The 22,086-nt window shown below is 37.8% G+C and overlaps 1 protein-coding gene across 1 annotated transcript in view; it reads left to right on the top strand.

The window, feature by feature from the left end:
• The window catches only part of Edem2 (ER degradation enhancer, mannosidase alpha-like 2), a 96,929-nt gene extending 75,490 nt beyond the window's left edge, over positions 1-21,439 (top strand). The window contains exons 11-17 of the mRNA XM_071695376.1: positions 1,146-1,436; positions 3,187-3,384; positions 3,949-4,068; positions 11,151-11,373; positions 12,663-12,799; positions 12,916-13,017; positions 13,191-21,439. Coding sequence (XP_071551477.1) covers positions 1,146-1,436; positions 3,187-3,384; positions 3,949-4,068; positions 11,151-11,373; positions 12,663-12,799; positions 12,916-13,017; positions 13,191-13,763 — 1,644 coding nt within the window. The 3' untranslated portion in view covers positions 13,764-21,439. The remainder of the gene's footprint in view (positions 1-1,145; positions 1,437-3,186; positions 3,385-3,948; positions 4,069-11,150; positions 11,374-12,662; positions 12,800-12,915; positions 13,018-13,190) is intronic.
• Positions 21,440-22,086: the final 647 nt, after the last annotated feature.

Raw genomic sequence — 22,086 nt, 5'->3', positions numbered from 1 at the left:
TCATAGTAGGAGTTGGATGGAATGGTGAACTGCTTTAATGATTAAGTAAAAGGAGGAAGCTAAAAGTGAATGCAAGTCAGACAAACTTTTGAAAATAATAGGATATCACCATATGATATCAATTTGATTTGTGAAAAACTAGAAGCAGGGCAAGAATGCTGGCAATTGGGATTAAAGTTCATTAAGGGTAGAAGCAGGAAGGTTGAATCAGAGAGTAGAATCATATAGGAGAGAAAAATGAGGTGCTCTGAAAACTGATAAATAGAAAAATTAAAGTGTAGTGTGTGCAGTAACCTTGCCTGAGAGAGTACTTGTCCCAACTCTGATGGATGGATGTGAAATGCAAGTTCATATAGGTTAGGGTACACAAAGAGAAGAGCAGCAGAGATAGATAACCTATGTAATATTATTTGATGTGTGATGTTAGACAGTTAAGAATGAAGGTATTAGAAATGTATGGTTGTGTGCTGTGAAGTCATCAGAAAGGCACCTGCATGAAAGCCTTTTGGAATAGTATGGTCTTGTAGAATGTTTTACAGATAATAGGTTGGCTGAAAAGATATAGATGGATGACCTATGTAATATGATTTGGTATTGGATGTTTGACAGTTAAGAATGAAGATATTAGAAGTGTATGGTTGTGTGTTGTGAAGTCATTAGAAAGGCACATGCATGAAAGTCTTTTGGAATAGTATGGTCTTGTAGAATGTTTTGAGATAATTGGTTGATTGAAAAGATACAGTGTCTTACAGTGTAGTCGAAGGTACGAGAATGTGAAGCAAATCGCAAAAAGGTGGATCAGAAAGATCAGTAGAGATTGAAATGTTTATAGTGTAGTTCAAATTAGGAATGTAGTTTAAGAATGATGTGCAAGAGATATTTTATGCCAAGAGATTTGTAAACAGAGTTAAAGTTTGATTGATAGGTATGTGTTTTATTGTCAAAAAATTGCTGACAGTGTATTTGCATTCTATTAATGTTGTAAATAGATGAAGAGCAGTAATATGATATCCAACCATCTTAGCCTTTTTTTCAGGGAATAGCATAAAGCAGTAACATTATAGGTGTATTTGAGATCATTTTTCTTTTGTAAAAGCTATAGACAGTAGTGAAGTATTTTTTTTAATCCAGGTTATGTATATCAGGGTCCTGACAATCAAGATAGTGCTCAAGACAGTGATGTAGAGTATGCCCGGTCCTGCCCAAATGCTCATTTTCTCTTCCCGGGTCGTCATGAATTTGCTGAAAACATAAGACGTCCTCTTAAGAATTTTGTGAATAATGTATGCCCCTCACGGAAGACAATACGAAGAAAGTTACGAGCCTCAGAGTTTCAAGCTGGGAATAACCGACACATGGGACTTCTGAGAGATATGGGCATAACAATTATGGCTCTACCAGATGGTCGTGTCCAGTTGCTGCACACATCTTCTAATGTAAGCCTCTTGTTCAAGTTCATATTGTAGATACATGCACATACACAATCGTACAGGTGCAGTGAATCCCTCTACAAGGCATGGGTGTTGGGCAAAACTGCTTTGAGCTTGCCTAATATGGTACCTTACAGGATAAATGGGAATAGGGGAATGTGGCTATGGAATGTAATATACTGAAAATGTTTAAATGTTTATATTAATGAAAACTGAAGAATGAATGTATATTTATTTATATTTATTATACTTAATCGCCGTCTCCCACGTCAGCCAGGTAGCATGAGGAAACAGATGAAAGAATGGCCCAACCCACCCACATACACATGTATATACATAAACACCCACACACTCACGTATACATGCATATACATTTCAACATATACATACACAGACACATACATATTCATACTAGCTGCCTTCATCCATTCCCGTCGCCACCCTGCCACACATAAAATTGACCCCCACACACACACATTTCCAGTGTTAGCAAGGTAGTGTGAAGAACAGAGGACTGAGCCTTAGAGGGAATATACTCACTTGGCCCCCTTCTCTGTTCCTTCTTTTGGAAAATTAAAAATGGGACTGGAGAATTTCCAGCCCCCTGCTCCCTCCCCTTTTAGTCGCCTTTTATGACATGCAGGGAATACGTAGGAAGTATTCTTTCTCCCCTATTTCTATTATTATTATACTTAATCACTGTTTCCTGCATCAGCGAGGTAGCACCTGGAAACAGATGAAGAATGGCCCATTCATTCATATACACATACATGCATAAATGCCCATACACACACATATGCATATATATACATATACATGCATATACATACTTATACACAGACATATACATATATACACATGTACATATTCATACTTGTTTGCCTTCATCCATTCCTGGCGCTACCCCTTCCCACAGGAAACAGTATTGCAACCCCCAGCTCCAGCAAGGTAGCACCAGGAAATCAGACAAGAAAGGCCACATTCGTTCATACTCAGTCTCTAGTTGTCATGTGTAATGTACCGAAACCACAACTCCCTATCCACGTCCAGACCCATGGTTTACCCGAGAAGTTTCACATTCCTTGGTTCAGTCTATTGATAGCACGTCAACACCAGTATATCATATCGTTCCAATTCACTCTATTGCAGGCCACTCACCCTCCTGTATGTTTGGGCCCCAGTCACTCAAAATCTTTTTCACTCCATTCTTCCACCTCCAATTTGGTCTTTTGCTTCTCCTTTTTCCCTCCACCTCTGACACATATATCCTCTTTGTCAATCTTCCCTCACTCATTCTCTCCATATGCCCAAACTATTTCAACACGCCTCATTCTGCTCTCTCAACGACACTTTTTATTTCCACACATCAAGTCTTTCCTTACTTTCTATCTTCACACTTACTTAAGGCTGTTGCTAGTTTTCTCTCTTACTTTAGATATGATTTTGTTGTCCAAGTTTTAATCTTTAGCAAATATATGATTCTTTATGAGGGATGATTTATACTTTAATTATGGGTCTAACACATGCTACATATATAAATGTAATATTTCACTGCATGTGTATTTGAAGGTATTTGAAGCTGCAAATGGAATATGATATAGAAAGCATAGGATTATTATGCCTGTTTCAAGTAGACTGTTGTATACTTGATAGATAAGGTTGAAATTGTGTGCATTGTATTCTCTTCTTTTTTAACAGCAGTTGTGTATGCACTGTACAAGAATCCCTCTATATACCTTTCATTTTATCTTTTTAGGCGAAATCATCAGATGATGCTGAGGAAGGGCTTCTGTTCATGCAGGAGATGATAGAATTAAGCAAACTGCAGCAAGAACAGCCTGAAAACCCTCCTCGTGTAGTATCCTTCGTACTAATGGTAGATGGCCATCCTACAACCACTACTATCCAGGCTGGTCCAGCCCAGTTTGGTCTTGATTTAAAAGGAGATGTTCAGGTATATTTTTTTGTGTACTGTTTCAACTATTTGTTTAATTTTCTTTAGTGTTTCTTGAGGGATTTGCGGATGGTTATTAGTACACGGTGAATTACATCATACTATGTAAGAAGTGTTTATTTTTGTTTATGTTGTTTAGTGGGCTGGTTGGCTGCTAGTACTGAATAGGTTGGTAAGAAGAGGTGAGATGCTTTAACCTTACCAGAAGGTAGGGGGTTAAGGGTTTTTACCACATGGGAATCTTAGATTCTCTATTGACTTGTGGGATACCTCCTTGGAGAGAAGTGGTTTTTCATTCAACAAAACTTACAATTTAGCAATGCTATATTGAAAAAAAATGTTCAAACTTATCCAAGAAATTTTCTCTTGGAAAAGGCCATACTTTCTTAACATACATTTTACAGAATCAATGATTCAAGTTTCTCCAGAACTTCCATTTTTACAATACTACTGTGAGAAAAAGTTTTTCAGACTTACCTGAGGAATTTTTTAATGGAAAAGATAATGCTTTTTAACCTTTTTTTAAAAGACAAGTAATTTTTATGTTTGATTTACATACAAAAGGTAAATGGACCTGTAATGAAGGCTACTCCACTCCGCGCTTGTGAGCAGCTTGACAATGAAGATGAAATACGGGGCAAAATTGTCATCATAGAACGAGGAGATTGCATGTTCATTGAAAAGGTGAGTTGCTCAGCTTTGTTAATTAAAGTATGAGATTTTTTCTGTACTAAGATAACCTATTTAGATTGGTAAAGAGAAAGATTACCAAAGTCAATGGAAAATGTAAAATGAAAAAGATGGCTTCAGTTTTACTGACAAAGATCCTTTACATGTTCAGGAAATAGTATATTTAAGCTTTGCGGAAGATGAAAGCCGGCAAGGCAGCAGGTTTGGATGGTATTGCAGTGGAATTTATTAAAAAAGGGGGTGACTGTATTGTTGACTGGTTGGTAAGGTTATTTAATGTATGTATGACTCATGGTGAGGTGCCTGAGGATTGGCGGAATGCGTGCATAGTGCCATTGTACAAAGGCAAAGGGGATAAGAGTGAGTGCTCAAATTACAGAGGTATAAGTTTGTTGAGTATTCCTGGTAAATTATATGGGAGGGTATTGATTGAGAGGGTGAAGGCATGTACAGAGCATCAGATTGGGGAAGAGCAGTGTGGTTTCAGAAGTGGTAGAGGATGTGTGGATCAGGTGTTTGCTTTGAAGAATGTATGTGAGAAATACTTAGAAAAGCAAATGGATTTGTATGTAGCATTTATGGATCTGGAGAAGGCATATGATAGAGTTGATAGAGATGCTCTGTGGAAGGTATTAAGAATATATGGTGTGGGAGGCAAGTTGTTAGAAGCAGTGAAAAGTTTTTATCGAGGATGTAAGGCATGTGTACGTGTAGGAAGAGAGGAAAGTGATTGGTTCTCAGTGAATGTAGGTTTGCGGCAGGGGTGTGTGATGTCTCCATGGTTGTTTAATTTGTTTATGGATGGGGTTGTTAGGGAGGTAAATGCAAGAGTTTTGGAAAGAGGGGCAAGTATGAAGTCTGTTGGGGATGAGAGAGCTTGGGAAGTGAGTCAGTTGTTGTTCGCTGATGATACAGCGCTGGTGGCGGATTCATGTGAGAAACTGCAGAAGCTGGTGACGGAGTTTGGTAAAGTGTGTGGAAGAAGAAAGTTAAGAGTAAATGTGAATAAGAGCAAGGTTATTAGGTACAGTAGGGTTGAGGGTCAAGTCAATTGGGAGGTGAGTTTGAATGGAGAAAAACTGGAGGAAGTGAAGTGTTTTAGATATCTGGGAGTGGATCTGTCAGCGGATGGAACCATGGAAGCGGAAGTGGATCATAGGGTGGGGGAGGGGGCGAAAATCCTGGGAGCCTTGAAAAATGTGTGGAAGTCGAGAACATTATCCCGGAAAGCAAAAATGGGTATGTTTGAAGGAATAGTGGTTCCAACAATGTTGTATGGTTGCGAGGCGTGGGCTATGGATAGAGTTGTGCGCAGGAGGATGGATGTGCTGGAAATGAGATGTTTGAGGACAATGTGTGGTGTGAGGTGGTTTGATCGAGTAAGTAACGTAAGGGTAAGAGAGATGTGTGGAAATAAAAAGAGCGTGGTTGAGAGAGCAGAAGAGGGTGTTTTGAAACGGTTTGGGCACATGGAGAGAATGAGTGAGGAAAGATTGACCAAGAGGATATATGTGTCGGAGGTGGAGGGAACGAGGAGAAGAGGGAGACCAAATTGGAGGTGGAAAGATGGAGTGAAAAGGATTTTGTGTGATCGGGGCCTGAACATGCAGGAGGGTGAAAGGAGGGCAAGAAATAGAGTGAATTGGAGCGATGTGGTATACAGGGGTTGACGTGCTGTCAGTGGATTGAATCAAGGCATGTGAAGCGTCCGGGGTAAACCATGGAAAGCTGTGTAGGTATGTATATTTGCGTGTGTGGACGTGTGTATGTACATGTGTATGGGGGGGGTTGGGCCATTTCTTTTGTCTGTTTCCTTGCGCTACCTCGCAAACGCGGGAGACAGCGACAAAGTATAAAAAAAAAAAAAAAAAAAATATATATATATATATATATATATATATATATATATATATATATATTGTTAGGAATTAAATGTTTTCAGTATACTTGACTTCATTAATTGTTACATTTATATATTTTGTTTCAAAATTAGATGTTATTGGTATTTAAGATTATTTTTAACATTAATTCTTATAGCTTGTTATTATAACATGTACCAAACATACCAGGACTGCAGTCTTCGGTAAAAAAAAATCACTTTGTCACAAGTGATACAATTTTCTGGAAAGTGTTATTTGTGGTTGATATTAGCATATGGTAGATAGCAGTTGGCTGGGAGCCAACAACTAGGGAGGTATGTTACCAGTACCAGTACTACCTGCCTGGGTATCGGGTGGGTTAGTGACACCTGTGTAGTGAGCCAGCGCTTCAGTGGTTGTCAAGTTGCACTCCTCTGACCCAGGTGGCTGTTTTTTTTTCCTGCCTCACCTACATATAGACTATAGGCATACTGTCCACAAATATACAATCTCTCCTCGTCATACATAACACATGACAGCACATTTTCCCTGCTATGAGCACTGTGCATTAGCAATGCCTTTTGGCAAATTGTTAGAAGCAGTAGATAGAAGTAGTAGGTAGGAACATTTAGGCTGGAGCGTTAGGTAGAAATAGTAGGTAGGAACATTAGGTAGAAGTAGTCAGTAGGAACATTAGGTAGGAGCTTCTACAAACCCTGCACTAGAGTTGCCCTCTGCTAGTGGCCTGTTAAGGGTGAGGCACTAAAGGCTAAGAAGCAGTACTGGAGTTCGCTAGTTATGGAGACTTTACTGGAAGGGTTCCGCCAACTCTGTTGATGGTTTACACAGACGCCTCAAGCCAATGATGAGGAAGAGGAGCTGAAGTCTGTACACATTAACATAAAGAAGTGAGCATTCCATAGTTATTCATCTCCCAGAATGTCTTAGAGAGATTTTTTTATCCTAAGATGACAAAGTTGCAGTTCAGTGCCTCCTGAACAAAGGTTCTTGCAGAGCCTTCCCTCTGTTAGAGCTGATGTAGAGGATTATTTCCATGACACTAGAAAAGAACTAGTTTACACATTCAGGCCTCACTTCAAGGAGTCAGAAATATTTGGGCTGAGGCTCTTTTGTCAGTCTTCATGACAACCAAATGTTTGTATGCAGAGAGGCGTTCATCTGAATCTTCTTCCTAGGAGCATTGACCTTATCACCACCAAAGTGAATGCCCTTTTACCCACATATGCGTTTGCAGTGTTTGACAGACTTGCAGTTGTTACAGGTGCCCCAATTCTGTATTGGAACTAGAGTTACCTCATTCCCTCTGTAAATCTCCTGGGGGAGTTCATCCTAAATTGATTGGTTTTCAGGATTTGTTGTCCTTAGTAACCCCAAGTGGGAAAAAGAACCTCGTGCCAGAAACTTCACTCGTGCATGTCCCCATGGCTGATTTTGAAACCCAGGTTTTTGAATTTGCACGTCTGGATTTTCTCAAACATTTTTACAGCCTAAATTTGGGGAATGTGTTTCTGCAGACTTGATTCATAATGTTCATGTGTCTACTTAGAGACAATATTTGAAAATGTTTTAACTATTTCTTGAAATTCAGATTTTGAACCTATTGAAGGTTGTTTATCATTTTATTTTAGCCAATTTCACGATCAGGACAAGGCTCGTAATACATCTGTCTTGTGCAAGAGTGCTATGTTGGATCCTTTGCCTATCAGCTCAGTATTAATTTCTTCAAACCTATTTAGGACAAGCTCTTCAGGTTCTTGAGACCTGATACATCCCCAGTGCATGTAAATTGAGAGTTAGTAAAGGTTTTTCCTGACACCTCTTTCCTCGTAACACACAAATAGTAATCACACCTTTTTTGATAGCCCTTGTTGCCAGGAGAAGAGTGAGTTGCACACCATAACAAAACATAATCAGTGAATTTTTTATGAGAATACATGAGAGGTTAATAAGTTCAATTAGAATTTGGGATGTCTGGGAAAGAATGAAACAAATGAGTTATAGATATCCTAATTACAATTGCTTCATGGAAAATTACTACTGAAGAATATCATGCATTATTTATTTTCTTTTTCTTCTTTCTTTTAAACGATTCACCATTTCCCGCGTTAGCAAGGTAGCGTTAGGAACAGAGGACTGGGCCTTTTTTGGAATATCCTCACCTGGCCCCCTCTGTTCCTTCTTTTGGAAAATTAAAAAAAAAACGAGAGGGGAGGATCTCCAGCCCCCCGCTCCCTCCCCTTTTAGTCGCCTTCTACAACACGCAGGGAATACGTGGGAAGTATTCTTAAAGCCCTATCCCCAGTCGCTGTCTCCCACGTTAGCAAAGTAGCGAAGGAAACATGAAAGAATGGCCCAACCCACCCACATACACATGTTGTATACATACACATCCACACATGCGCATGTACTTACCTATACATTTCAATGCATACATATATATACCTACACAGACATATACATTTATACACATGTACATAATTCATACTTGCTGCCTTTATTCGTTCCTGTTGCCACCCTGCCACACATGAAATGACAACCCCCTCCCCCTGCGTGCGCGCCAGTTAGCACTAGGAAAAGACAACAAAGGCCACATTTGTTCACACTCAGTCTCTAGCTTTCATGAATAACGCACCTAAACCTCAACTTCCTTTCCACATCCAGGCCCCACAAAACTTTCCATGGTTTACCCCAGACGCTTCACATGCCCTGGTTCAGTCCATTGACAGCACATCGACTCCGGTATACCACATTGCTCCAATTCACTCTATTCCTTGCTCGCCTTTCACCCTCCTGCATGTTCAGGCTCCGATCACTCAAAATCTTTTTCACTCCATCCTTCCACCTCCAATTTGGTCTCCCACTTCTCGTTCCCTCCACCTCTGAAAACATATATCCTCTTTGTCAGTCTTTCCTCACTCATTCTCTCCATGTGACCAAACCATTTCAAAACACCCTCTTCTGCTCTCTCAACCACGCTCTTTTTATTACCACACATCTCTCTTACCCTTTTATTACTTACTCGATCAAACCACCTCACACCACATGTTGTCCTCAAGCATCTCATTTCCAACACATTATGCATTATACCTGATTAAATATCAGACTTTCTTGAGAACGCTAGATATTATCAGTGGACAAAGCTTGTATGTTTGCCCAGGTACTTTGAAACTTCTCTCTGCAAGGAATATTTCTTCAAGCATATTTAGACATGCCTGACACAGCTTTGAGCTAATTTGAAATGACATGCCCAACACAACTGCTGCAAGCATTCTTACATAAATTGCCTCATCCCATTCTCAGTTACATTCAAAGGTGTGTTTTTTGGTATGCAGAGGTGCTTTAAATCACAAGCAAGTATGATTAGCTTTGGGAAAAACCCTTCTGTGTTAGTTGCACTTATGAGAGAGGAAGATGGCACAGTTTTGCTCTTTCTGAGCGTGCTCACTCCCTGTTTCAGCAACTTGGCCATGCATCTGTGTGTGCTTGGCCTAGCAAATAAGTCATTGTCTGTGAAGCACTTATGATAGTGATATTGATTCAGTGGATGTTGAACATGATTTTAATCATAATAGGAAAATGATCTTAACTATGTTGTAGGGGAAATATAATTGGAATGTTCGAGAAAATTCGATGGCATGTATACATGTAGATTGCTCAGGTCATGTTGCACATGAAGCTGTGAATAAGGTGGGTGTCAGAATATTATGTAAATGAAATGTAATGAATAGGTATATTTCTAAAAAATTATGGGAAATATGTAAAATACCTCTAGTTTGTTGTGAAACATTTTACTTAATCATTATCTTTTATTCACTGTATATCATGTTACAAATAGTCTACAAAATTATGAAAAGCGTTATTATTAGAAAATGAAAATAAATGTATGATTGAGTTACATAAAACTGTTTGTGGTTGGGGGCTGAGTGAGTTATGACTTAATTTGTCATATCAGCAGCAATAATGCAGATAGTGCATCAGCATGTTCCTAAACCTTAGATCTCTCTGCAGCACTAAATAATGTAAGTTTGCCTTATTTTTTTAATTTAACTTGTTGTTTGCAGTTAAGTGGTAAGGCTTAGAATTTTAGGGGCATCATAATCAAGGGTCTTCCATATATGGCATCATGCCTGCCACCTACTTGAGAGATAATTCCTTAGGGCAGTAGGATAACCTTTAAGAAATAGTGTTAATCATCATTGCACTTAAGACATTTTTCTCTAAGCATCTCCTTCAATTTGTTATATTTTCAGCTTGTGGGACAGACCAGCCCAGAAGAGAAAAGTGAGTTTTGAATAATGAAAAATTCTCTGGGGTGGTGTCCCAATTAGCAAATTTTGTGATTGTTTTTCCCATCCTCTCTCTTTCAATGAACGCCAGCAGGATGATGATGTCATTGCTTGTAGGGGGTTGATGATTGGTATATATCTGTTTATATATCTGATGTCTTTTCCAAACTGGAACTCCCTCAAGGGGGTGGCCAAGGCAGTAGAGTTTCCACAGCTAGTGAACTTCAGTTGGTATAAGGTAGACCAACAGTGAACTAGACTATTGCTGCTGAATGGATGTTTAGGGAAGGATGAAGGGCTTTTAACCTAACCAGAAGGCTCAGGGATAAAGAAGTCTGATCCTTGGGGATCACAAGATCTTTCAGCTTACAGGACATGAACATGGAAAGAAATGTTTTTTCATTCATCAGAACTCACTTTTTCCCCATGTACTTTACTAACACTAATCTTTTTTTATATTCATTCTTTTATTATACATTATGGTAACCAATTTCATCACAGAAACTCTGCATCATGACCATTACATTTATATTGACACCTTTAGCATACTTGCTTCTCCACTCTGTTCCCTGGAACACCTTATACATACTTATTCCTTCCCTGTTTTCTTTCTTCTTGTTTTCATCAAAATTAGTTTTTTATTTCTTCATATACACTTTTAAGAATTATTCTTGCTTTTCACGTTCATCTCAATAAATTTCTGATTTCTTTTGCGTTAGTGGATATTGGCCACTCCTTTTGTAACACTGTATCTTCCTTTGATATACTCACTCTCCAGATACAAAGTTCCTTATCTATTTCTTAAAAGCCATCTCTGATTTTTGAGTGATTATTTTCTTCTTTATCTTAAGTGCAAGCATCAGGAATCTCCTTTGTATACATGTTAATTTTCCTAATCTTACTTTGTCAGGCTCGCAGACTAGAAGCATTAGGCGCGGTTGGAGGTATTGTGTTGGATAATACTCCAGGAACATCTGCCAAAAGCTCCCCAATGTTTGCAATGTCTGGTGATGGAACAGATGATGTAAACATACCGCTGGTTTTCCTCTTCTCAGGTGATGCTGAAGTTCTGCTTAAGGCTCTTGATGATCATCCAGAGCTTGAAGTTGTGTTATCAGACTTTGCTGAAAAAGGTAAGGAATTCTTACAAATGCTAGCCTTTAGGAAAATTCTTTAGAAATTAGTGTATTAATCCTTTTAACTGCAGTGTCACATAAGCCAACCAATATCCTGCTTATATGATGTAGTGACTTGTATGAAATGATATCCTGAATTCTTAAAGCATCCATGCTTCCCTGGTAACTAAAGCTGTTTACATTGTTTTCAGCCAGGGAGCATTGCCAGGGGATAAGAATGTGTGAGATGTTTGAGTTTTATAATAGTTGAAATGTGTTTTGGAAACTGGTATGGATATAATATAAAAAATCTGATATGCTTGGGCCTTGGACATTACCAAATTTTGTATTTTTCGTGATTTCTAAAGTATTTTAAAAGATTTGATCTTAGAATCTTACTTGCTGTGTATTGATTACATTTAGCCAATCTCATCACGCCAGTATCTCATCACGCCACAGGTTGAGAAGTGTGATGATGTAGTGTGTTTGTCTTTGTGGGATGATCATGGGACGACTTAGGACTGAGTGTTCAGTGTCATTAGTGTGGAAGTTGAATCTTGGGTATGATGGTTCTTGTGATATGTTGAAACAGTATTTGTAATGTTGTTGAGATGGGTGGTGTCCAGAAGGCAGATGAGAAAGGGTAAGTCTCTCTTGTCTAGAATGTGTAGTTTCAGATGGGTGGTATGTCTAGTGGGATGGCATATAAAACTTGCTTGGGAGGGCAGTTATTTAGTGCTTGTCAGTTCACTTTGGTGTGTGTATGTTATGTCATTGTTATATTTGTTGGGAAGGAGATATCTATGAGTGTAGGTTGTTAAAGTGTTTGGCAGGGGTAAGATGCAGTCTGTCAGGGGGGAATGGCATGGGTAGTGAGTCAATTCCTGTTTGCTGATGACAATGTGTGATGACTCCTTTGGAGTGAAAATTATTTGAGGAGAATGTACTACCCAATCATACAGTCTTGCTAAAGGTGACTTTTCACTCATGGTGAAAAGTATTCTTGAAAAAGTATCTAAGATTTTCCTAATGCTACGATATACTAGTACTTATCAGAGATGTTAATTGGAAGGCTTTGTTGTAAAAAGCATCTTATATTGCAAGGCAGGTAATCTTTGATGTTAATTATGTCCTGGTACTTGTTTATGATTAAATTATTCAGTTAATTATTCATTATTCTATCATTTAGTTCTTGAATTTTGGAAGAAATTATGTTTTTCTCTGTTGATGCTATTATCTGCATAGTTTGAAGTATACAGCTTGCTGCTTCCAAGTGCATTCCTTAGAATGCTACCACGATATTCCAGATATTGGCAAAGGTTCAGTGGAAGAGGTACACTTGGAGGTAAAGGGATCAGCAGAAGGTCAAGAAGAAACATTGGCTATGGGACCTGAAGATGGTGGATTGCCACATGTCATATCTATCATTAACAATAGACAAAAGGTGAGAGAGGATGATATTTTTTTCTATCTTAGGTAGTGGATAATTACTGATTTTATTTCAGGATTTTTTTTTTTTTTTTTGAATGATGTGTATAAATTTTGGGTTTGTATACACAGGGAAGTGAGAGTTTGGCTGATGATGATTTGGTAACAGTTGTAGAGGGACAACAGGTAGTTCAGGCACAGGAGCCTGAGCATGAAGACTTAGAGAAACATGAGGTTAGTCTGGCACATCTTTTACAAATAGTAATTTCTGAAACTAGCATAGAGGATTCTTCTTCTTACAAAAGATTTAAGGAAGCTGATTAGATTTTCAGAAAATACATTTGACTTACTGATATGTGTATTTCATTTTAATGTCAATGCAACCTGATATGTTTTTTTTTTATCAGGAAATATTCAAAGAACTTGAAAAGGCTGAGACTGCTGAAGAAATTCTTGTTGCTGCTGTTCGTTATGTCAATGTGCGGTTAGAACAAGAAGGAGCGAGAGGAAACCCTCTCATGATAGACCATCCTTCATCCTCAATCATTACAGATTTACAAGGTTTCCTGATTAAGAAAACTGCCTCTAATCCTAGTGTCCTGAAATCTTTACTCAGTGTCCACTTACGGGAGCTGATGGCAGTGCTTCAGCAGGCCACACCCACTCCATCTGACCTGGATGCCTCACTATATCATCTGCTGAACCAGCTTTCAGCACTAACTATAAAGTCATCAGCATCACTGAATGATATTAAGAATGCTGCTTCCACCCAACAATCAGTGGTTCAGGGAACATCACAGAAAGGAGACTTTAATGGAAATAACAAACTTGACCATTTAACTGAAAAGTTTCAGGAAAAAATCAGAAAAATAAAGAAAAAATATGGGATTAAACCAGAAATTATAGAAAATGTACTTAGTGATATTCAAGGCATCGCCACATCTCAAACCAAAGATTCCAGCAAGAAAGATGAACTATAATAAAGCAATAATAATTTGTGAAATTACGAATAGAAGAACTGAATAGATTATATCATTTAAATTTTTTCTTCCTACTTGGGTATGTTTGGAACAGGTGCATTATATTGTAAGAAAACTTACAGTTTATTGTTGATTGATAAAAAATTTTGATGGTGACTGAATGCTATTATTTAGATAGAATATATTGCACAGAAACTGACTGGAGGATGCTCAGGGGAGCTGCTTGTCACTGTGATATTTGACATTAGTGGAGCAGTCAGATTGTGTGGTTTGCATATTTCATATTTCATTTAGTGTTATTATTTCAAACATAGCACTGCTCATAATTCATTTTTTATTTTCAGTTTTCCAGAACAAGCATCTGTATATGCCTCTTGCAGATGATGTGCTTAAGATTTTTTGGCTGAAAGTGGCTGAAAGCATTCCAACAAAGTCCTGGAAAACTATGTTTAGGATAACCAGTGACACTAAATACAGTTGGCTCAAGATAATTTTAAAAGCTAATTGTTGATAGATTATGGCTTTGAATCTTTGTTAATGACATTTTGTTGAACTTGTCAACAGTATATGGTGTATTTGCCTAACACTTCTTTTCCATGACAAAATATGGCCAGAAATTTACCAACATATAAACCTGAATTTTTTTTATATTGTTTTTAAAGTGCATTGTTTGATTACTTCCAAGCTGTGCAACAGTTGTTCATTCAAAGCTACACCATGGAAGGTCAAATTAGAATGCCATTTCCTTTTCATCCACATATATTTATTTAATTTTGTAACATACTGTATAAATGTCACATTCTGTAATTTGAATACGTGCAGTTTTAAACAAATCCATCCTGGGATGATTTGCAATTTGGGACATTTCCTAAAAAGTTAAGATTTTATGTCCTGGCTGATTTTTCTATTATCATTCCTTGCACTTCCTCACATTCATGATCAGCTTAGTATGTGGTATTTGAGAAATACCCTTCTTTGATCCATATACATTATATTATACCATACTAAACCAACTTCTGCTTTACTTTTGTTTTCTTCAGTAAAAATGTTTCACTTGCCGGCAACTATGTTGGTCCTGAATCATTTACTCTAAATATAAACTATTTTCAGGTACTTTGACATGCATGTAGTTAACAGTGACCATATTCTGTTTCATTTGAAGGTATTGTTTGTCTCATTTGAGATCATTTTCATCCATTAGTCAATAATGTGAAAACTTAGAATTTATAATTTTACACACATGCATGCACATATAACTTTGATAACTTACAAACTCACTCACATTCACTCATGCATGGTCATTCGTTTACTTGTGCTTATGCTTCCGGAATGATAGTTTTGTTCAGATACATATGTTTTTGTGCATTTATATCACATACACACATGAATGAAAAAAATAAACCCATGCATGCAAACTAAAAACATGCAGATACATATAGACCACAAAAATTATGCTCTTGCACCCACTCGTATTCTTCACACGTACACACACCACGTAGGCATACATGTACACAGATCATACATAATGCTACTCTATCTGTTTATATTTTGTTAAATTCAGTCCTAGTTTTGCCGAATGTTTTTTCCTTTTTTTTGTAGAGCCTCTCAAATCACTCAGACATATCCTTAACTCATGTTGAATTTCCACTCTTACGTAAGCTTTTTCAAGATTTGCACTTGACACTCTTTAGTTAATTCATCAAGAGAGACCAACATCATTGACACAACCTACGCACAAAATAATCTCACAGTGTGTTCATTTCCAATTCATTCTCCTGGTATTCATCCTTGTTATCCTTGGTCCTAATTGAGTTTTTTACTGCATCGATCCATCTCTTCTTCAGTCTGCTTCTTCTCCTTGTACTATTAGTTGTGCTCCAGTATACCTTAATTACCAAGCATTTAAAAAGAAAATCCTTGTGCATTTCTATTAATTTCTCCCATCACATATCCAGGCATCTTTATGTTTTTATCTTAGACATCCTCATTATTCTAACTACATAACGCAAGTTATCCATATATATACTCCTCTTATAATTATAACTAATCTGTTACCTGACACACACACAGACATACATACACACACGCTATTCCCAGTTTACTTGTACAGTTGTTTTGGAACATTTAAAAAATTGAATGGTACGAGACCTGTAACTAGTTTGGATTTGCCTGAGTTAGAATCCTTATGAAATGGTTTAATCTGGTTCATGATTTGAAGAAAATTAAACCATAAACCATAGTGCTTAGTTTTTGAAAAATTCCAAACAATATCACTTCTCTGTTCCTGTTTCACTCTAAATAATCTTGCTGCATTGGAGGTTATGGAGGTTACGCATAGTTCTCCCTTGAAAGACTTTGCTGTCAACTTTAGTTTTCCTCCACTATCCTTTCTGAAATTTATTTGCAGGTAGTACAGTATCATGTACACATACAAAATATTCATGTACATAGCTAAAAATACAAATATAAGACATGGAATGAGTATGTCAAACACAATTGCTTTGACAAACATATTGACTTGTATGTTTGTGCATGTGGTAGCATGTGTTTGTGTGTTTATGGTGCACAGATAATACAAACTCCTTATTATACAGTTTATTACAGAAGTATTGATATTTTTATAGCTATCATTTGTTTTATAAAATGCTTGCACCTTCTGAAGAAACATTATTTTCATTTAGAATTATATTTAGTTCATGGATTCACATACCTTTCCATATGTGTGTGTGTGTGTGTTTATGTGTGTATGTTCAAGTACTTATGATAGGATTTTACCCTAAGGCAGGGTAAGCACATACCTCTCTTTGCATATATCACTTGTTTAACTCTTAAACAGCAGTCTGCATCGATTGATATTCCCTAAGGGAACATTGGCCCACAATAATTGATGTGCTGACTTTTCCAGACTAGTTAGATATCCAGCTGATTTATTGTGCCATTATTATCCTTTTCTTTCACCATGAAGGTGCAGGAAAATTTCTACTCTCCTCATTACCCTTACTACCACCATTATAAATGCTTGGCCATTGACCAACAGTTCACACATTCTTAGTTACAGTTCACATATTCTTAGTGGAAAATACATAGGTTGTTGGATGACCAAAGTGTTGAAGACAAACATATATATATCAGTTAGGAAAGTGAAGAAGAATAGCTAGAGGAATGTGAAGAAATAAATGACCGAGAGAGTGATTTTTAGCAGAATTCAGTAAGAAGGAGGGGAGCCTGCAAGGGAAGGGTTCTCACCAACCTTGTGCTTGTGATAGATATTAAATAAAAGGTGAGCCTGATTTTCTGTCACTGTGATCATGGGGCAACAAAGGATTTTGGTAATAGATGATAGGTAAAGGATTAGAATATTTCTAAAGAAAAATACCCCCAATATCATTCTCACATATATGCCTGCCATTTGTTACTTCCACACTTAGTTGTAATGAGCATGTAATACGATATTTTGAAATATATATATGTTATTCATCGCCATGTGTGCACCTGTGCATAAAATATGAATTAAGGGTAAAACTAAGGTCAAGATTTAAGGGAGAAACAAATCCTCCAATATTCAACCCACATTTGTCAGATTGTCTCCATCCCACTGAGTCTTAAAGTGGGAGGTGTTATGTCTCTAAAATGTATTCAGTGAGAGATGTAATATTTTTAACAACATTGCACCATGATGTAAATCATCATTGAATTTCTAAAGTGATTAGTGATTGTAGTAAAAAAGATAAAGGATGTTATACATCAGACAAATCATGTCAGCTAGCTGGTACAGGAAAATTTTTTCTTGTGGTTTTCCCATTTGATACCACAGCAAGGCAGTTTTCATATCGTGGTTTTCAGTGTTAAATGAGAAGGTAGTGTGGACAAACATTGCATTTTTAAAGCCTAAGTTCTGTGAATGAAAACGTGGTTTTCAGATTCAACAGAAAAGGAAGTGTGGACAGGTATTGCATTTTTACTCCAGAGATGCGAATCCAGTTCACACCCACCAGTCACTGTGAATTGACAGTTACCCCTACTGAACAAAAACTAACTATTTCTAGGTATCATATACAACACATACATGGTATTCACTCCCTACAACAATGAAATATAAAAGAAGCATCTCACAAACTAAATGGCACCAGATTTGGACAAAAGAATTCCTCAACATCCTCTGCAAATAATCCATCCACTCCACTTTAAACTGTAACTCTCCTGCCTGGTCTTCTATCGTTTCAAAGGCAAATATAACAAAACTGCAAACTGCACAAAATGGTGCTTTTTCAACTATCACTGGCTGTTTTATGACCACAAACACTCAACAACTACACAGTGAAGCAAAGTTTCTTGCAATACAGTTCCACCAAAGGATATATATAGGCTTAGAATTCCATTTCATCATGCCCAACACTCAGTTCTGTGCAACATCACAAGACTCCTTCCCACCCAATCCACGCAGAAACTAACCATAACTAACCTTCAGCCCCAAGGAGTCTAAAGTCTTACACTTTAGTAACCTTTGGTCACAGATTCCCCTACCCCAAACAAATATGACACTGATATAACTTGACAGGCACTAAACAACTGCCCTTCCAGCTCATTCTTAAACTCTATCCCACCAGCCATGCACCCATCAGAAGCCATGCTCCCCGTACAAACTCCAGTCACACTTTCTTGTCAGTGCTCTGGACATCACCCATCCTGGTAATACTACAAACACTATATCAACACATTCCAAGAGCCTTCATGCACATAATGCAACATCAAGCACTTACAACCCAGTTGCTATGTACTTATGCTCACACTGGCATGAAATTTGGGCAAGAAAAAGAATCCCGTAATATCCTCTATAAACACTTCATCTGTTCCATGCTATACTATGCCATACTTGCCTCTTTCACTCACTGAAAAGCAAGTCAATTGCACTTGTCTGACCAAGGTAGCTGTCTTTTCTTCCTTCCTCACCCACTTGTGGACTACAGGCATTCTGTCCACAAAATACAATCTCTCCTTTTCATATATGATACTTAACAATGCTCAACTGTCACAGCTTATTCTTCATAACTCTTAGATTTTCCTGTGGTGAGCAGTATGTGCTAGTCCCGCCTTTTGGCAAAATGGTTTGGGCAATAGATAGAAGTAAGAGGTAGAAGCATTAGGTAGAAACAGTAGGTAGAAGTAGTAGGTAGGAACATAGGCAGGAACATTAAGTAGCAGTAGTCTCATTAGGAACATTAAGTAGGAGTCTCTGCAAACACTGCACTGGACTTGCCCTCTGCCAGTGGCCTGTCAAGGGTGAGGCTCTAATGGCCAAGAAACAGCACCAAAGTTCACTAGCTTTGGCCACCTGTTTAAGGGAGTTTCAAAAAGGAACAGGCATCAGAAATACAGATAGATAGAACAAAATTGCAAACCATACAAAATAATGCACTCAGAAGAATCACTGGCTGCTTAGCAACCAGTCAACACCTACACATTGAAACATAGGTCCTTCCATTACAAACCATGTCGGTGCATTTGGCAAACACTTTTGTATGACAGCTCTAGACCTCTCCCACCCAAACCACTCAGTAACTTACCACTAACCTCCAAATTGAAATAAAAAAAGCTTACCCACTGCCTCGTGCTTCAGCAACATCTACTCACATCCCTTCATCCCCAAGCACACTGAAATTATCTGTCAAGCTCTAAACACTTGCCCTCCCAGTTTCATCTTAAATTCCACTTCACCCGACATACACCCTTCAGAGGTAACACACACACACGCACATACCCGGACAAACATGAGTCACACTTCATGTCTACAATCTATATATCACCCATCCCTACAACAGAACAAACCCTGTTTCATCATATCCCAAGACCCTTCATACCCATGATGTAACTGCTGCAGTGAAGACATTGAGCACGCACTTCCCAGTTGCTCTCCATTCCCTGCAAATAGACAAACACACAATTCACTACACTTTATGATCTGTGATCCTGACCAGTGAACATGGCCAGCTTTCTGAATGCTGCAGTGCAACATCGGTTTGAAGATAAAGGTGATGCAGTAAAAAAAATGTCTTATGACACTACTAGACTTACAGAGAGGAACTGGGGTGTTTGGGGTAAATGAATGGGAGAGGTCATGGCAAAAGTGATGATGAAAAGATAGGAAGTACCTGAAAGTTGCATACAAGATGAAAAATTTCCAGAATCTATGGAGTTGCTGGCAATTTTTTTCCAGAAAGAGTGGACAAGTTTTGTTTCTTAGTTTGGGTATTTGATGTAGTTATGGCTATAGTGAAGTACCTAAGAAGTGGCATAGTACATGTATAGTTCATTTTTAGAAAGGCAAGGTTCTCGAAAACAAATGTTCAAATTATAGAGATATAAGTCATTAGAGTACCTCATAATACACATGTATATGGGAGATTGGTGTTTGAAAGGGGAAGTCTCTTGCACAGAGCAGCTGATTGAGGTGAAGCAATATGGTTGCAAGAGAGGTAGAGGGTGTGTGAATTAGATATTTGCTCTGAAGAAATTGTAAGTGAAATGCTTTAGGAAAGAGTGAATGGTATGTGACATTCATGGATCTTGAGGTGTATGAGGTTAATAGATGTCTTATAGAAGGTTCATTGGATATATGCTGTGAGTGGAAAGGCTACTAAATGTAATGATGTTTTTTTGTAAAGAAGGAAGGGGTAAGTGGTTCCTGATGAAGGTGTGTCTGTGTCGAGGATGAACAGCATCACTACAGCTGTTCGGTGTTTATGGACAGGGTAGTGAGGGAGTATATGTGAAGGTCTTGCAGAAAAGGGTGGGTCTGCAGTATGTTGATGAGAGGTGAATCATTTCCCATTAACAAACATGGCTCTTTTGATAGACTCCAAAGAGAAACTTCAGAAGCTGGTGACAAAGAGCTTAGAAGAGTATTTAAGAAAGTAATTGTCAATGTAAGTATGGTAATGAGATGCAGTGAGGAGGGAGACAGGATGGTTTGTGTAAATGTGATGGATAGTGGAAGTGGAGGGCTTTAGGTATCTGGGACTAGATTTGGCTGCAGGTGTAACCATGGGAATTGAAGTGAGTCAAAGAATGGAAGGGGGCTTAAGGTCTTGCATGCATTATGGAGCATATGGAAGGAAAGTTTGGGGTTTGTGAGGGCAAAGCTAGGCATCCCTTTGATTGCTCTTTCAGAGATTAGTTCACAGTCTACACTGCCACACTGAATCGGAAACTAGAGGGTAGTAATAAAGACTATTCTTATTTCTTTTTTTAAGTGTAGGGAAACTTTATTGCCTCTGACCTCTCTTATAACTTGGCTTTCATGTTTCAGGTACTATCTTCATTGCCCTTTTCTGGAAATTCTGTTACATTTCTGTAAGTGTGACCAAACTTGAGATGCTATGTGTGTGTGTGGTTTTTACTTTAAATTGAGGAAGAAATGCATGATAATTTTTTTTTCTTTTTACCATTACATAATATCAAAGTTATTGATATTTTTTTTTGCTAGATTTTATTTCTTTTTTAATAAAGCAATCAGCCAGAACATGGGATCTCATTTTATGATCGCATGTCAGGTATGGGTGCTATACAGACTGGATCTGTTTTGTTTGTGTGTGTGTGTGTGTGTGTACACTGGTGTGTTTCTATCATTATGTGGTAGGGTTAATGTGACAAAGTTTGTAATAAATATATGAAATTAATTGTTGTATGTCTTGATCCATGAGGGAGAGGGAATTTTATGCAGTGGTTATAAATGGACTCTTGAATTGTTAAAGATATTAACTTTATACATGTTATTTTAAAGTATTTTCATGTTTATACTGTTAACTACTAAGTGCTAAATGTGCAAACCATAAGACTTCTGAGTAGATGTATGTAAACTACAAATCTACCATGTTAACCAAGCTTTCTATTAAGATGCCTCCTATTTTATTTGAAAAAGTCAGATGTTTATTTATTTATTAATGTATTATACTTTTTAGCTGTTTCCTGCATCAGCGAGGTAGTGCCAGGAAACAGATGAAGAATGGCCCATCCACTCAAATACACATATATACACATAAACACCCTTACATGCACATATACATATCAACATATACATATATATGCATGTGCACATTCATACTTGCTTGCCTTCATCCATATATATACTTTTCCAAAAGAGGGAACAGAGAAGGGGGCCAAGTGAGGATTTTTTCTCTAAGGCTCAGTCCTCTGTTCTTAATGCTACCTTGCTGACGTGGGAAATTGTGAATAGTATGGGAAAAAAATTATTATTATTTATATATTTATTGTATTTAACTGCCATTTCCCGCATCAGTGAGGTGGTGCAAGGAAACAGACGAAG

The sequence above is a fragment of the Panulirus ornatus genome, chromosome 58, assembly GCF_036320965.1.
Source record: "Panulirus ornatus isolate Po-2019 chromosome 58, ASM3632096v1, whole genome shotgun sequence".
NCBI lineage: Eukaryota > Metazoa > Arthropoda > Malacostraca > Decapoda > Palinuridae > Panulirus > Panulirus ornatus.
This window is presented reverse-complemented; position numbering and strand designations above follow the sequence as displayed.